This window comes from Laetiporus sulphureus (genome assembly GCF_001632365.1).
Source record: "Laetiporus sulphureus 93-53 unplaced genomic scaffold LAESUscaffold_35, whole genome shotgun sequence".
In the NCBI taxonomy this organism is placed as follows: Eukaryota; Fungi; Basidiomycota; class Agaricomycetes; order Polyporales; family Laetiporaceae; genus Laetiporus; species Laetiporus sulphureus.
This window is the reverse complement of record NW_024468544.1, coordinates 139,353-156,298: the sequence shown is the minus strand read 5'-3', so window position 1 is coordinate 156,298 and position 16,946 is coordinate 139,353. Positions and strand designations below refer to the sequence as shown.

The 16,946-nt window shown below is 51.6% G+C and overlaps 4 protein-coding genes across 4 annotated transcripts; all 4 read right to left on the bottom strand.

Moving 5' to 3' along the window:
* Positions 1 to 2,183: 2,183 nt before the first annotated feature.
* LAESUDRAFT_761410 (uncharacterized protein) lies at positions 2,184 to 3,159 on the bottom strand (the record flags this gene model as incomplete). The annotated part of the gene is made up of 3 exons (XM_040912909.1): positions 2,184 to 2,493; positions 2,581 to 2,960; positions 3,016 to 3,159. 3 exons carry the CDS (start codon positions 3,157 to 3,159, stop codon positions 2,184 to 2,186), a joined length of 834 nt encoding a protein of 277 aa, XP_040761800.1.
* A 336-nt stretch (positions 3,160 to 3,495) lies between these two features.
* LAESUDRAFT_715791 (uncharacterized protein) lies at positions 3,496 to 5,581 on the bottom strand (the record flags this gene model as incomplete). The annotated part of the gene is made up of 5 exons (XM_040907191.1): positions 3,496 to 3,623; positions 3,669 to 3,778; positions 3,998 to 4,169; positions 4,203 to 5,502; positions 5,555 to 5,581. 5 exons carry the CDS (start codon positions 5,579 to 5,581, stop codon positions 3,496 to 3,498), a joined length of 1,737 nt encoding a protein of 578 aa, XP_040761799.1.
* Positions 5,582 to 8,055: 2,474 nt separating this feature from the next.
* Positions 8,056 to 11,564, bottom strand: LAESUDRAFT_715790 (uncharacterized protein; the record flags this gene model as incomplete). The annotated part of the gene is made up of 12 exons (XM_040907190.1): positions 8,056 to 8,205; positions 8,322 to 8,463; positions 8,512 to 8,671; positions 8,762 to 9,290; positions 9,364 to 9,484; positions 9,553 to 9,644; positions 9,726 to 10,079; positions 10,109 to 10,176; positions 10,202 to 10,270; positions 10,364 to 10,448; positions 10,521 to 11,270; positions 11,385 to 11,564. The coding sequence occupies 12 exons, from the start codon at positions 11,562 to 11,564 to the stop codon at positions 8,056 to 8,058; spliced, it is 2,700 nt and encodes an 899-aa protein (XP_040761798.1).
* Positions 11,565 to 13,533: 1,969 nt separating this feature from the next.
* LAESUDRAFT_761408 (uncharacterized protein) lies at positions 13,534 to 13,921 on the bottom strand (the record flags this gene model as incomplete). The annotated part of the gene is made up of 3 exons (XM_040912908.1): positions 13,534 to 13,549; positions 13,610 to 13,796; positions 13,858 to 13,921. 3 exons carry the CDS (start codon positions 13,919 to 13,921, stop codon positions 13,534 to 13,536), a joined length of 267 nt encoding a protein of 88 aa, XP_040761797.1.
* Between the last annotated feature and the right edge of the window lie 3,025 nt (positions 13,922 to 16,946).

Sequence of the window (16,946 nt, the reverse complement as noted above, 5' to 3'; positions counted from 1 at the left end):
CTCGCAGGTGAGGGGGTTTCTGGGGATGTGTGGGCTCGTATGGATCTTTGTGAAAAACTTTGCGAAGCTTGTGAAGCCTCTTACCACCCTGCTCAAGAAGGAGGTGGACTTTGAGTAGAGGGACGAGCATGCCTGGGCTATGCAGACACTCAAGGACACGGTCATGAATTCAGGAGCTCTCGCCCTGATCAGCTATACTTCGGAAGAAAAGGTCATCCTTGCAGTCAATTTGTCAGTCATAGCGGTAGGGTTCATCTTGTTTCAGATAGACACGCAGAAATGACAGTGTCCGAGCCACTTCGGGTCGATTACCTGGAACGAGCGAGAATCACGGTACTCTCAGGCAAAGATAGAGCTACTCGGACTATTTAGGGTGCTGCGAGCATACCGGATATATCTGATCAGGCTTAAGACATTTGACGTGGAGGTAGACGCCAAATATGTCAAAGGGATGCTCAACAACCTGGACATTCAACTGAATGTGACCATCAACCACTGGATAGCTGGGATACTCCTTTTTGACTTCAACCTGGTACATGTTCCGGCGGCGTGACACGGAGCGGCGGATGGGCTCTCGCGATAACCTGGGACGGTTGAAGATGAGCCCGAACCAGATGACTTCGAAGAGTGGATCGATGAAGCGTGTGCATTCACAGTGGAATGGGCCAACCTCAGCCCAACGACGGTCCTTCAGGGCCAGTACAGCACGTGCAGGGAAGATATGATGGGCACCATGTCAGTACACTCATCTGAGGCAGTCGCAAATGTAGATATTCCCATATGTCAAAAGCTCAGCAGGCAGATGAGTGGGTGAAGAAAATCCAGCACTTCCTTCAAGACTCACAGAAACCGGACGAACTGAATGAGAAGGAGTTCGACAGGTTTGTCCGTGAGGTGGCGCGATTTTTCATACGGAAAGGTCGGCTATGGTGGAGGGATGCTCAGGGATGACACAAGCGGGTCCCGGACCAGGCTCACCATTATGTGTTACTATGGACAGCTCATGATGAGCTAGGACACAAAGGTATCTTTATCATCCAGACCAGGTTGCTGGAGCAGTTCTGGTGGCCGTACCTTGACCAGGATGTCAAATGGTACGTTCAAATCTGTCATGAATGCCAGCTCCAGAAAATGTACAAGTACCATGTACCCCCTCCGATGGTGCATGTGTTGGGGCTGTTCCAGAAGCTACATGTGGATTCAATGCATATGCCTAAAGCGGGTGGATACGTGCACATTGTACAGGCTCAGTGCGCGCTCTCGTCCTGGCCCGAGTGGAGGATGTTGCGGTAAGAAACCGGAAAGACTCTCAGAACGTTCTTATTCGAGAAAGTGCTTTGTCAGTGGAGAGCAGTCACAGAGATAGTCACGGACAACGGGGCACCATTTGTTGCAGCCCTGGAGCACCTCTGCAAACAATACGGGATCACGCACATCCAGATCTCAGCGTACAATTTTCAAGCAAACGGTATCGTGGAACAGTGGCACTTCGATGTTCGGGAAGCGGCCATGAAGGTTTGTGGTGAAGGGAATGCGACAGATTGGCCGAAGGTCATACATGCTGTCTTCTGGGCGGAAAGGGTCTCGATTCAGAAGAGTACTGGATGGTCTCCGTATTTCATGGTCCATGGGGTGGAGCCAGTATTTCCGTTCGACCTCGCAGAAGCTACGTACCTCTCTCCAGCCACAGATGAGCTGATGTCGATGGAGCAGCTACTGGCAGTACGGGCATGGCAGCTACTCAAGAGGCAAGAGGACCTGCAAGAGGTCAGGAGACGGGTTCGGGCCACGTGGTTCAAGTCAATCAAGCAGGTTGAGAAAGCATTCAAGAACACGATCCGTGAGTTTAAGTTCAAGGCGGGCGACCTGGTACTGGTACGGAACTCGCAATTCGAAACTGACCATAACCGGAAGTTGAAGCTGTGCTATGTCAGGCCGATGGTCATGGTCTGACGCAATATGGGAGGTTCATACATTCTGGCTGAGTTGGATGGTTCTATTTCAAAGCATCGCTATGCGGCTTTTAGGGTCATTCCATACAAATCGTGGATGGATGCACAGGTATCGCTACAGGATGTGATACATCAGGAACCGGGGGAGGTACAGGAAGATCTGGACATGATCGAATGGGAATGGGAAGCAGAGCCATTGTCTGGAAGGAAGGAGACCTCATCCGATGAGAATTAGGTGGCCTCCTGGAGGGTCTGCGCAAGGGAGCTGTAGTCGAAGTTTTGGGCCATGTCCAACGCAGATGCAATGAGGAGCAGGAATTGGGGGCTGCTCATGAGAATAGAGAGCTCGTCTTGGAGGTTCTCATGCTGTTCGAGGGATTCGGTGAATGCACGGGAAAGGCGGGCAAGGGCAAAGCCAAACTTGGTGTTCGGAAGGGACACCATCTGGAGATCGTGAATAAGGGTGAGAAGGGTGACACGGTCATGATGAATGGAGCTACGGAGTTCAGCCTTCAAGTCAATGGCCTCCTCCTCCACTGCACTATGGACCGATGACTCAATATCCTGAGTTAAGCTCTCTTTAATAGCTGTACAGGCGTGATCGAAAACGTGTTTGTACCTGACCTACAAGCCGTTGAATGTAGCCACCAAGACATCCTCCATGGTGGATATCTGGTGGATGAGCTCTGGAACAGTGTGGACAGGGGTATTGGATGCAGCAAGGGCAACCAGGAACGGGGATGAGATGGATGGAGCAGAAGCGGTCTCGCCGGCCAACGGTGCCAGGGAAGGATTGGCATCGGGGAGCGTAATCCTCACCGGGGTGGGCCCAGGACTGAGGAAGTGGCTCTCAAACTGAGAATCAGCGTGCGGACAGCTGTACTCTTCACCACAGACTCTCCACACACTAAAGCGGGCGAGGGGTTGCCGGAGTGTCGACCAACTGAGCAGAGAGGGCATTGAGCTCCCCATGGATGTCTCGATGGAGATATAGTCCTGCAAATCCAACTATCGGATGAGGTCAGCAATCATACTATGGGGAGGGCAACATGCTGGTGCATACCCACTGGGCTTCTAACATGTGCAGATGTGACAAAAACTCATCCCGGCCCTCCAGAAGACAGACTGCAGTCGACGCAGTGAAGCGGTCCACTAACACAGCCAGGTGGGGATGAGCACACAGGAACACCGAGGGAAGATCTTTCATGGTGGCTCCTCCCTGTGGGACAAATGGGTAGAGTGTCTGCGAGACTTTGGCTCATTTTTAGCTGGGCCACCCGAGGCACGTGACCACTGGGCTGTGGCAGCCGCTCTGGGTGGGCCTTTTAATCGGGGCAGGTCAGAGTGCCCTGAGCGCATGCGGGACCTTGGCGAAAAGCATCTATTCCGGTATGTGTTTTACAGGATAGTTCAGAGATATGCATGCGGATGGTGAGACGGGACAAGCGGGCGGGGTGACAGGATGTAGCAACACAAAAAGCTAGAGAAGCGAACATACTTTGTGCCCATGCACGATGACCAACCTACCAAGTCACACCATTGCCTACTCCACTGTGGGGCCCAGCACGTTCTCGACCTTGCCCTCCTCATTGGACACGTTGACAGCCCTGCACTTGCCGAGTGCCTTCGCACTTGGGCTGGGGGAAATGGTGCTTTGAGTCTGGGAGGTTTCTTCACCACTGGCGGAATCAGTGATCAGTGACAGTACATGCTCACTTATCGGCCCAGAGGCGCTGGACGGTGGGGCAGACAGAGGGGCATCATTGTAGATGGATGGCGTCCGGGTGCATGCGCGATGCATATCCCCGTGTTCTTTCTTCGTGCACCTGCAGGAGGGCACAGATGGTCCAGGCTCTGGCGCTGCAATCAGAACCCTCGAGGGTTCCGCTTCCTTGCCAGAAGATGAGCGGTCGGACGAGCCAGCTCATACGATGGTCAGGGCAGGCAGTGGTGATGGGGTGCAAGTGCGAGTGCACTTCTTTGGGGGTGAGCCACCCTTGGTGCTGTGACCTCATTTGCGGGCGGTGGGCAGCTCGTCAATGTACACATCCGGGTGGTGGATCTCGGGGTCCAAGGCCTCGGGTAGCTCTCCACACGTGGTCAGATCTGGGCCATACAGTGGCCATCCCATCAAAATGACAAGGCCCGGGGTGGCCCCAGTGATGCCCAGGTATGTCGAAGTGGTTGCAGGATAACTGTCTTTAGTATCGAGGCAGACTGAGAACAAGAATGGGGGAGGGAACCACTTACGGGGTAGATTGGGCACGTCATTCTTGAATGCCAAGGGACACTTGGCACGTGCTCTGGCACACCGCTGACAAGTGTGACCACATGCATCCCACCAGCAGGAGATCTGGTCCTGGCGACAAGGAGCGCACAGGTCATCTGCGTGCCACACTTCAGCATATGTGGCGGTGGGCGTGTGTGTCAGGGGATTGATCTCGATGCATTTGTGTGGTGCGCCCATCGTGATAGGTATCACAACAACAGGTGGGGGTGGGAGGTGAGATGATCTGCAAATGTCAGAGGTGGGGGGGCGAGCGACGGGCGTGGTGACTTGGGCTGGTCGAGCAGTAGGTGCAGTGACTTGGGACGACTGAGCAGGGACTGCTGTGCATGACATCGAAGACGGAGCGGTTGCCCCCTCGACAGCAGCGTGAGTCAACATGCACTGGGCCATGGTGATCGGGTCAGACATGCGTGGGGCTGCTAGCTGAATGGCAGTGGGTTGGGCACCAGGGGCACGTTGCAGCGTGGGGAGTTGGCACCTTGGACGGAGTCGTGGCATGGGGCTCAGGTTGGGCAGCACATGTGGGGCCCATTGGTCACTCTCCTCTGACTCCTTGTCAGAGCATGCAGGGCTACCCCTCAGCGAGTAGGTCTTGTCCAGCACAGAGACTCCACACATGCCAACAGGCAGTTCCTCAACCCGAAGTGTGACTGCTTCTGCAAGTTTGCGCTGTGGCTGGTGGTTAGCATGGGCTTCTCTGTACCGAGAAGGACTCACCAGAGCAGGGTTCTGGGGCATCCACAATGAGTGCAACCTGAGCGTGCTGCTGCTCAGCTCTATGGGACCTGTGCTGCATGCAGGCTGAGTCACCATTGCCCTTCCTTGAGGCAGAAGCCCCTCGTCGTGCCGAGTGGGAGGTGGGCCAGCAAAAGTGTTTGAATCAGGGGCTGTTGACATTGGTGGTGGGGTGGGTGGTGCAGTTAGCAGTGCAGGGGGAGGATTCGGGTACTGGGAGATGAAGTTCTGCCATATGATGCAGAGGAGATTCATGGGAATGGTCTTCCCTGCCCAGTAATGGATGATGGGCTGGGGAGCATGCGTGATCAACTCTACTGCATGCAAGAAAAAGTGCTCCTCGGCCACGGTCAGGGGGAGCATGTCATTGATCCACTCAAGGGACTGTGGAAGCTCCTTGCCATGCTGGCCGAGCCCCTGCAAGTGGCCAATGGTGATGGAGTAGATGACCTCCATGTGTTGCCACATCCAAGGCAGAGGTGTCTGGCAGGCCTTGGCAATTTGCTCAATGGTGCGAAGGTGACACTGTAGTGGCAGATCAGCGGTGGCAATGCCCCGAGTGTGACCTGTCACTCACAATCAGTGGAGCAAGCCACTCGGTCATGGCTCAGTACTCCATGAGCAGACTTGGTGCCAGGGGCATCCTCCACTCTGGGAACCCTGCATACTCGAGGTGAATAGCGGTGGCCAGATTGTGCACTGTTCAGATAATGTGCTGGTCGGCAGCTTCGGCAAGGGCAGTGTCGTTGGCAGCTGTATTGGCCGTGGGGCAAGGAGCAGTATTCGATGACATAGCAACGGAGTGTGAGGAGAGTGGGGCGAAAGCAGAGGGGGAGCAAAAGGGTGTGGGTGTTCTTGGCCACACTCCTTGTTGAACTCGATGGAGTGGGTCACGGACACGCTGTGGGGTTTCAACCGCTGATGGAAACTCTCGCGAAACCATCTCTGGGTCACGGGATGTGACGTGCGTGATAGCTCGAGGGCCGTCCGGCTACTGGCTGTGTGGGCCAGGCACTGCATGTTCTGGACAAGATTCAGCCGCTCCCTGACTTGGGCTTCATGGTACCTGCCAGAGCCTGCAACCATCACATGGCACCTTGCATCGGGAGATTGTGACGTTGACTGGGGACGATCGATATTTGAGTGTGGAGGGGATGTGAGGTGGCCAGCTTGGCTGCCCTCACTATAATTGCTCTCCCTAACATTTGACAGCAAGCTCGAAGCAGAACAGGTACATTGCGTTCAGGGCAGGACAGGTACGTCGAGTCTGTGCTACATATCGTCTACACGGACAGGGCCCTCCAAACCTCGGGACGCGACCTCAGAACTGACTGTTGCCTCCAGAAAAGTCCTCCGGGTGCAGCGTATGGTCCGGATCATCACCAGCTTCTACAGGCATGGAGGTGTATGGCACAGCAGAAGGCTGGCCATGTTGGAGCGAAAGGGGGGTGGAAGCTTCAGATGAGTCAACCTCAGGGCGCAACGATCTTCGGCCGAGTGCCTCAAGCAAGTGCTGCTGCAATCGAGGATCCGAGAAGAGATCCTCAACCATAAAGGGGGACCTCAAACTGTGATCATGTGACAAGGGGAAGGCAGTGAGGACACGGAGATTGCTGACCCACTCGAAGGAGTCAGTCAGTGGCACTTGCATTCCAGTCCGGGTGAGCGCGGTGCAGGCAGTGTCAGCGAGTTCCTGAAGCTATGGGTCAATCCAAATGGAGGAGAAAAAGAGGACATAGGACATGTATCAGGAGGGATCAGACTCGGTGGCACCATTCATTCCACTCAACCACAGCGGGATGCGAACCAGACGGAACATGTACGTGTTCCACGGACAGGGCCTCAAGCAGCAGAAGGTATTGATGTATGTGCAGAGTGTAGGTGGATTGCTGTTCACCAGAGATGCCATCTGGTGTGTGAGACATGGCAAGATGGAAATAGGGTGAAGAGTGGCAACGACTGGGAGGGGACGAGAAGGAGTGGGTGGGTTGAGATGTGGATGTGTCCAAGGCCCGCAGCTGTGGACCGGATGAGGTGCCAACGGGAGACCACATCTGAGATGATTCCAGGAAAACCCAGCGTACGAACATGGGCCAAGAAACAGGTGAAACCGTTGAGGCAGCACGGGCGAGGTGTTCAAAGAGCGGATGGGGTACCTTCGGGACGGGGACAAGGGGACTTCTGTGATATGGGATGACCGCTGGGGCGGGCTCTTGGGGAGTGCAGTGAGCGGAGGACAACACGGGTGAGTGGAAGTCAAGGGATTTGGAACGAGACACGATGGAGTGGTCTGCAGTGGCAGGCCCTCCAAGGAACTCAGAATGAGACACAATGGAGTGGTCCACAGTGGCAGGCCCTCCAAGAAATTCGGAACGAGACGCGATGGGGTGGTCTGCAGCGGCAGGCCCTCCAAGGGATTTGGAACGAGACGAGCGAAGCAAGGGAACGAGTTACAGGACCAGGCGTGGTCTGATGTGCAATTGAGTCTCAGGCAAATGTGCCCTGAGGGCATAGTATAAAAGGGTAGCATAGGTAGGTAGTTGGAGGGAGGACCTCAGACGGCGTATCTACGAGCTAGAGTATGTGAAGAGGCTTACACAGCAGTGCACAGAGACAGCGGTCTCCCTCCTCCTCCACAACCTACTGCTTCTACTTCATGATCTAATCAGAATCTTTGCTCTCACTGTCGAATGCGCTTGACTGACCACTGGGACATTGCCACAGAGACAGTACACCCGCCTCCTGAGATTCCTGTACTCTGTTCGGAAGTCATTAGACTCACCCCGGAACCATTCTATCAGGCGTATCTTGCGTACATCACCCTGGACCATACACTCTACATGGCTGCTGGTCTATTGGCTGCCTTGTTCATTCACTTCTTCACCATATTTTACATTTGGCTCTTGCATCGCCTGTAGATGCAGACCTTCCCCGCACTGTTCCCCCTTCACCCCACTCGGTTGTTTGCTGTCCCTTCACAGCTAGCTGAGTACTCGCAATCACAGCACGTCGCACTGTTGATCTGTTGGCTTTGAATGTCATCACTTGCTGCATAGCCACCACTGATCCTCGGGAGTTCTACAAGACATCGCGCATGACAGTCAATTCCTCGGCGTCGATCTTGCCAACCAACTCTCCAGAGTCACCTTCCACCACACCAGCAGACAGCGAGCATGAAGAGAGTCTATGGGCAGCCTCTTCCAGAGGTTCATGTGGCACCGGACGTGCCTCCGCCAAGTCAGTATGTGCCCCAGGAATGTTTGACATGTCAGCACACACTTGAACAGCATCCTCTGTCCTTGCCCTGTGTTCATCTTGCATACCGCCCTGCACAAATCACTCACCACCCTCGTGCTCTCCTCATTCATCATCCCATTATCAGAACTGGTCCTGGGCCATCCTATCCCTACTTTAGAATTTGTCTGCTTCGTTGCATTATTCTCAGCTTCATTCTGACCGCGTGCGCATGCTGGGAGCCAGGCAGATCTGGCCATAGTATCAAAGCCTCATCTGGGAATGCACGCCACCACAAACATGATTGGGACATCACAGAAGGGCTGTACGCTGGATGATGAGGGACCTTTTTGAATGAGGTATGATGAGTCGCATTCATTTTTGTGTCCACGTTCACTGGCCGTATCATCCTCATAACCCACCTCCTCTGTTCGCATGATGCTATCCACTCCACGTACCTCTGCAAACATCAGGCCATCGATCCGCTATCTGGGAACATCACTGCTTGCCTCGCTGCTGCAACCAATCATCTTGAGTTCAGCGAGCGCACCATAAGTGGTAGTCATTTCCTCGGCATCGAGCTCGCGAACCAGTTGCCCAGGGTCACAGTCTGTCACCACAGCACACGGCCAGCCTTCAGTTAGGATATGGTTTGCAAGATCACACGCTGAGACCAGAGAGCCTCCAGAATAAAGGAGAAGCAAACTGTCACAGAGACCATCGCCAAGACCAGTTAACAAGAAGACCCACACTGCATGCCTCTCCTCCGATGCATCAGGAGGCACCCGACATGCATCTGCCATGTCAACGCGTGCTCGAGAAACATCCTTCATCCCCATTCCACATCCATCCTTTAGCATTGCACTGCGTACATCGCTCACCACCTCTGCTCTCATCAGCTTTGCCTGCACCTCGAAGGCACCAATCGCACATGCCTCTACACCAGCCTTGCTGCGTATGTGCTGGTGAACAGCCCTCGGATCATCTTCAACCATGGTTGAGCACTGGGAGTCCATCTGATGCATTTTCGCAGGCAAGCGGTTCTGATTCTTTTCCATGGCATCGCTGAATTCCCTTGGCTAAAGTATTGGAGTGCTGTTTATGAACACGCATGGCCGCAAACGCTGCTGGATCGCAGTGGAAGGGATGCACACTGAGTGGTGAGAGGCCCCATTGATGCATCCATGGTAAGTCGCACTCATTATTGCCTCCAGAAGCACTAATGACTTCCTCCTCTTTGGCCACCTCCGCTCGTTCCTCGACCACACCCTCGCTGCTCACCTCCATTCACATCTCAATGCTACCCACTCCATGAGTCGCCATGCCCATCCTGTTGTTCACCTGCACTGGTGGATCATCTTTGAACTGTTTCTGATCATGGCTGCACATCTCTTTGGCCACAGCATTGAAGCCTCATCCGGGAGAATGTGCAGCTGTAACAATGATCAGAACAGCATAGGAGAGCCGTACGTTGGATGATGAGGGGCCTCTTCAAATCAGGCATGGTGAGTCACCTTCATTTTTCCATCCACGTTCACTGGTTGTGTCATCCTGTAGCCCGTTTCCATCTGTGCCATGATGTTACCCAGGTCACATATCTCCGTGAATGTCACACCATCGATCTGCTCTCCTCGATCATTGTCAACCGCCGTTTCATCACGTTCACTCGATGAAAATCCCACGTGTGCACAGTACAAGACAAGCAGCCCATTCAACTCGATCTCAGTGAGTGGTTGTGCTGTACTGTGCTTTGTCTGCGCTGCCCATTCATCCTCAAATTTGCTGATCTTATTCCCCTCATCGCAGACTCCAGTCCATGCCTCATCTTCATCCACCTCGTGCACCATCCTCCACTTCACTCTGTTTCTCTGCCCTCCTCAGATGTCACCAGCCGCACCCATATCGTCACTTGCTGGAAACTCCGCGTGCACACTGTCCGAGATAATGAGCCCCCTTGACTTGATACTGCAATACAGTCACCTGGAGTCACCTGTCAATGCATCAACCACAGTGCTTGCATTGGAGGGGCCCTCAGGAGCATGTGTGCCCATGAACATCACTAGAATTCAGCCCGGGGAACACATGTTGCATGATGAGGAGCATCTCTGAGACATCCTTGGTGAGTCATGCCCAAGTCTGCCTCTGCATTCACTTATTGTATCCTCATCACTCTCCTCCACTCGTGCCTCAGTGCTACCCACCTCATATGCCTCCGCACACATCGTGCCATTGCCATACTTTCCATGATCATTGCCAACTGCTTCTCAGCTGCCGTCACTCATTTCGGACTCCACGCGTGTGCTGTGTACTGTAAGCTGCTTCTCAGAGTGGATTTGGCCACACGTTCGCACAGGGATGCAGGCCATTATCCCAGCCATGAGGTCTCGGTGACCGGCAAGCTCCTCTTTCACCTCGTCCTGCATTCTGGTCTCATTCTTGGCTGCAGCATTTGAGAGCCTCTCGAGAATGTGCTCACCCACACAAGTCACTGAATTGCAGTAGGAGAGTTTCGCGCTGGGAAGCAAGGGGTGCTGTTGAGTTATACATGGTGGATCACACTCATTCTTGCTTTCCAGGAAACACTGTGCCTGATGCAGCCCATGCGAACTGGTGCTATGCTCCTTGCATCTCGCTATGGTCACCACCTTGGTACATGTGCAATACGCTTCTGCTGCCACTATTCCATGTCCCATATCGCGTGCTGCTCCACGTTCGGCTTTGCACATGGTCTGATGCACGCTGCTGGCTTCCTCCTCCTTGCTTGGCACCCATCGCACCTTGACGCTGCCCACCTCATTAACATTCACCGTGATGTTGATCCACTTGCCTCGATTGTGGCCAGCCACCTCTTGGGTTTTGTCACTCACTTGAACCTCCACGCTCATGGTGTATCCTGTGAGCACCTCATTTGAGTTGATCTCACCAAGTGTTCGCACAGGATCGCTGGCCATTGATCCAGTTGCGATGATGCACTTGTCTGCAGTGTCAGAGAGCCCCTCAGGTGTGCATGCGACCTCACACATCATTGGACAGCTGCTGTAGGATTGCACACTGGAAGGCTGCATATTGTGAGACAGACAGTGGTCACTTCGAGTTGTTCTTGGTGAGTCGTATTCATTCATGTCCCCCTGTTCGCTCATTGCCTCACCACCATTGCCCTCCTCTGCTCACACCTCCATGCTACCAACCTCGCTTGCTGCCCAACATGTCGCTCCGTCCACCCATTTTTTTTGATCATCACTGGCTCCTTCCACATCCTCATCGCTCATCTGAGATTCTGCGAGTGCGCTGTACCCAAGAGGGAGTTCCTCTAAGTTGATTTCATGGAGCAGCTGCACAGGGTGATCTGGCATCGTGCTGGCCTCAGTGCCTCAGAAGCTGGTGAGTTGGGTCTTTCCTGTCTTTCTCATTTCCATATCATCTATGACAGTAGCCTCACACGATGACCTGGCCAGCAAATGGAGGCCTATAGAAGCATGTTGGGGGAAGTTGTTGAGCCCGAGCCTGTGTTCAACTGCTTCCAGTACGTCATGCACTTCTTCATTTGCCCAAGCATCAGATGCGTCCTGGTCCATGACTCCTGAAGTGCTGAGCAATGCATTGGTCTGGTTGTCATGCACCTGAACGTCTCCGGTGTTGCTTCGTGTGTCTTCTATTCAGTTAGTGCACTTGCTCATTTTTGAGTTGCCTAACTGGTCGTATTCCACTCACGTGCTGCACCTTGTAATTGGCTACACTTCTTCGTGGCTTGCTTGTCATTTTCATGCCTCACATTCACCTTCTGACCCCTTCATGCAGTTTCATGTTCTCAGGCTGTCGACAAAGCCTTCCTTCGCTTACTCTGGACTGTTTCAGCTCAGAGTTTGTCTTTTTGGGTCGTGGCGACTCGCTATCTAATTGTGCGATAGTCGGACACATTTTCTGGCATTTTTCGATCACAGAATATCTCGGTGCATATGTATCAATGTTGACCACTGATGTTGCCAAGCCATCATCTGGAATAAATGTGAACTCCTGCTGCATGTCCTCAAACTGGAAGAAGTCTCTGATTTCTCATGCATTGCAGGGAAACCAGTGCTGCCATTTGAGAATGAATATGCCTGCACAGTGGGTTGAAAATATGAGTCTACAATAAGATGAGTACAGGGTAATCTATATAAGAAAGAAGGGCTCACAGTGAATAACAAAAGTCTTTGTTTCACCAGCGCTAACTTCAGCCCTGTCTAGGAAGCCAATGTGATCGTGGGTGAATGCCATTATCGGATTCGAATAGTTCGATCTGTAAGGAGATCTGCTCGACATCTACCCAAGAGAACGCACTCAAATTTGTTGTCATCAATGTGCCCATGTCCAGGTAGTATGATGAGTCACCCAACAGCACGTAGAATGTGTTAGTGTCATAGTTCAGGATGGTGGTGAAGTCAGACAGGCTGAAGGAGCTGGTGGTAATTGACTGCATAGACCACAACTTGGTGACTGTTTGTAGATGTAAATAGATGATGCATCATTAGACTAGGCATTAACATAAAGGGTCTTGTAGAACTGTGCAAGGTAGCATGTAGTGTTTGTGCTATCAGATGAGCTACATGAAATATAGTATAAAGGCTCACAAGTATCCAGATGTAGTAATGGAGCCCATTGCAGTGCCTGAAAAGTACAAGTGTAAGTAGAGCATTCACCTTATAGCTCGATCACCATGGCGGCAGAACCTACGCTGCCGAGGTTCTGAGAATATGAAAGTGATGACTCCAAATGCAACCATTGATGCTGCCTCTGTCATGCTGAGGTGTACAAGCCACTACTGGTCGCATTCACAAATTTCGATGCATCGGACGAGCTCTATCTGCTCATCTCCATGTTGACGTGGGTTCCTTAAATGCAGATAATGCACAAGCAAAATGTCATTGCTTCCATGGTTGGATTGCTCACTGATCACATTACACAGTATAGCAGCAGAGGCTGCTGGTTCTGCTGCCAGAGCCTCTCATTAGCATTTGGGAATGAGTAAATTCATGTAGACCTTATCTGACTATCGATCACCACAAGCATTCTTGCCAATGACGTACTTTTCATCAATGAAATGATTGAGAATGCACAACAATGAAGACACCGATAGCATTGCGATAATCTGTCCAAGAATACAAAAACCTGATCATGCACACATCCAACTTCATTATGCAGTATCTGCATTCATAAGGTATCATTATGTGTGCACAGCCACTGTGGGCTTCCATCTGTGATCACACATGCATTCAGTATAAAGCATCCACGGAAAACAGAGATTGAGCACTCACACACAGCACGTGCCACTGCAATCAAGAACTACTCTCCAACGATTCTGCCACGTCATCTGCATCAGCATCAATTCTCCTGCACTAATATAAATGTGTTCACTCACCCAACCGCCCCCATCACAGCCACATCTGCCATCAGTGCACCCAGTGCCAGAGCCTGCCGACCAACACTAGAGTGCCACAGATGTAGGTCGAGCACAAAATCACCTGTGAGCATCTCGACGCATGCCGCATATATGAGCATACCCACCAAAAGCATGAACATCACGCCCATGAGCAGAATTACTTTTACTGGAGGTGAAACACAGAGTCAGACTGAGACCAAGAAGATAGTAAGACAGGTGGCATGCACCTCCCTCACTTTTGCAAGGCCCAAACACCGCCAGCCCGATGGCAATTCTCACGGGCATCGTCATTGTGAACATAAGTGTCAGTGCAGGTTTGAGCACCCACTCTAGCCAGCACGCTTGCTCATGTTGCTTCTCTGCCTGCCTAAACAAAGATAATCAGTAAACCTCAGAAAAAAGCTGAGTGGAGACATGCGTTGATATGCTCAACCACTTTCTGGCTGCCAGCTACTCCTATCCTGTCGAGGAAGGCAGATTGGAGCTGTCCGTCTCCATTCACCTTGGGCCACAGTCACAGGAACTTCAGCTGATAATGCTTGAGAGGTGGCTGTGAGTCATTTGGCATTGTGCTTAAAATGAGCGGTGAGCGGTGATTCTGACTAGGGGAGTGTCCCTGACTCAGGTCGAGTTGAGAAGAGGGTGGACAATGTGGAACAGCTAGTAGGGCAGAGAGTGTCACTACAGGATGGGTGGTCGAGGAACGAGGATTGAGCGGTGATGCAGATCTTCAGCTGACCAATCTTGTGGTGTGAGAACTATAGGCAGCTCTCCCCAGCACTACGGAGGGGGTTTGGGTGCTCCCTAGGTCTCCGGGGCATCTATACAGGGCTCTCCAGCACTATGGATGAGACTTGGATGCTTGCTGAGGCTACAGAGTCCGATGGGGATGGAGATTTGAGTTGCTAAAGCTCATGATAGATGGCATGAGAAAGAAAATGAGATGGTGTGAGAAAGGAAATGAGGTAGCGTGAGAGGAAAACCCAGTAACATGACTTATACTGAGTGCTTCTTGAGTCAAGCTATGGGCCACTATGAGGAGTGCTATCCTGCACAATGTTGAGAGCTAACTAGACGTGGTGTCGAGATGTAGATGAGTAATACTGGATAGGGCATGCTGCCCTATTGAGACGATGAGTGTAGAACTGCATAGAACTTGAACTCTGAAGGGTGAACTTTCTTCTTGTTTTGTGGTAGGTACATGGGTCATTATATAGGTGTAGAATAGCACCTTCAAATATGGTAGAAGACGTTTCCGATCCTTGCTCACATTTCCGATCCTCTGAAACAGTTTCCAAAAATGTTCTCCGCCTCTTCCCTATCATCACTCATGTCACGGATTTTCACCACAAAGTCCACACGTGACTTTTCTCACATCACAGATCACGTGCTTTATCAATATCTCATGTCACTCAGTCACAGATGTGACATGTAGAGATCAGGTGATAGTCCACATCACATGTTACAGTTCAGACCTACGGATGATATGTCCAGACCAGTCTATTCCAGGATACAATAGAGGCACCCATTTGGGAACATAGGGAACAAGGACTATTGTTAGGGATTGTTTAGGCAATTGGCTCAAGGAATAGCCATTACCATGATAGGATGGATCATCTCACCATTGTCATGGATGAAGACAGATCTTCTCACCTATTGTTCTACTTATGGATGGATCTTCCCACTTAATGTTTCATGTATAGTTTAGTTGCATAGGTACGTAGATAGCCAATAGCATGTCTCATAGTAGTCAGCACCTGTACACGTATATAAGACCAGCATGTAGAGGATGAAACCTCAGATTGTTTCTCCTCATCTACCACTGTAGCGACCACTGAGCTTACCAGCTCCATCATATATCTATCACACTTCCAGATGCTTGCTACACAGCTAGTAAGTGTTAGGCTCTTCAGCCACTTTAGGGATCAGGGGGATCAGGGCAGCACGTTCCACATGACCATTTCTTTTATAGTCTTTTGATCTCTTATCCAGTGCTGCTGTGACATTAGAAACAATCTGACAATTTTCTGTGCCCCTGCTAAGTGTCCAACACTAGCGGCTGCGTATTTTCAGTGCAAGCAGGTTCAGCCATAGCAGGCAGCTTTTTTGACACACATTTCAATCTGATATCTACCAGGTGTGAGCTTCAGCAAGACACTGAGCAGCCCAAGGCATCAAAGCACAAGGTGGCTCACAAGGAAGATCCTGAAGCAGGGAACAAGTGTCGATTGACAAACAAGGAGCGAGGGAAACTCCTCACCCTTGCATCACTAGGTGCATCCTCCACAGATCGTCAGCGTGCAGCAGCTCGAGTTGTGGACACCACGCACATCAAGGTCGAAGGTACCATTCACTGACCTCACAGTTGAACTCCACCACTTGAGCGCATTTGCCCAAAACCTGGACATATCAGCACTGGTGTCGCAAGCCGAAACCTCTTCCAGAGATCATAACCAGCAACACTGTTCCTCCCATCATTATAGCTCCACAGACAGTGCGACCCCTACCTAACTTCATCAAGGTGAACACACACACACATCCCATTCGTCCTCTCCCATCCAGAATCAGACCGACCCTCCACATTGAGACCCTCATCAAGCAGGTTGACAGTACCCACTTCAGGCTCCAGCCCATACTAGGAGCCTTCTCAGATCATCTCAAAGCAACTCCAATCAGCCCAATACAAGTACTGGGAGCAGAGCTAGACAAGGTCTGTGCAGACCTCCACACAGGCACATGAACTTTCACCTTCATCGAGAAGCAGGTTATAAACACGCTCTGTCTGGAGATAGGCAGGGTTAGTTTCAAGCAGATAGGAAAATAGGAGCAGTTGAACGAGATCTCAGAGGCGCTCATCAGTATCCAGAAGAAAGGATACTTGAACTTTTTGTATTAGATACACTTTTACATCCACAATGTCAGAATCTAGTCGCCAGCAAATGTCTACCTTCACGCAGCAAATGGAGGACATCTTATGATCAAACATTGAGATGCACAATGGAAGTACTCCGTGAGCCTCACAACAAACATCACCAGTCCTGACACCACAGGACTCTGTATCACAAGTTGGAGGACCCTCATCCCCAACACCATCACTTCTCCCTGCCTACATACCTCCCACATGGTCATATGAGGGGCACCAGTACGAGCATCTTAAAGATGCAATCAGACAGTCCGCTCCCAGCGAAGTCCCTGACAACATCCGTGAATGGGTGATTATCGTCATGAAGTCGATGGTCGACAACGAGCTCAAGAAAATGTATAATGTGCTTGGAGACAAGATGTATGAGCACAAAAACATTCTTGAGGCCTCAAT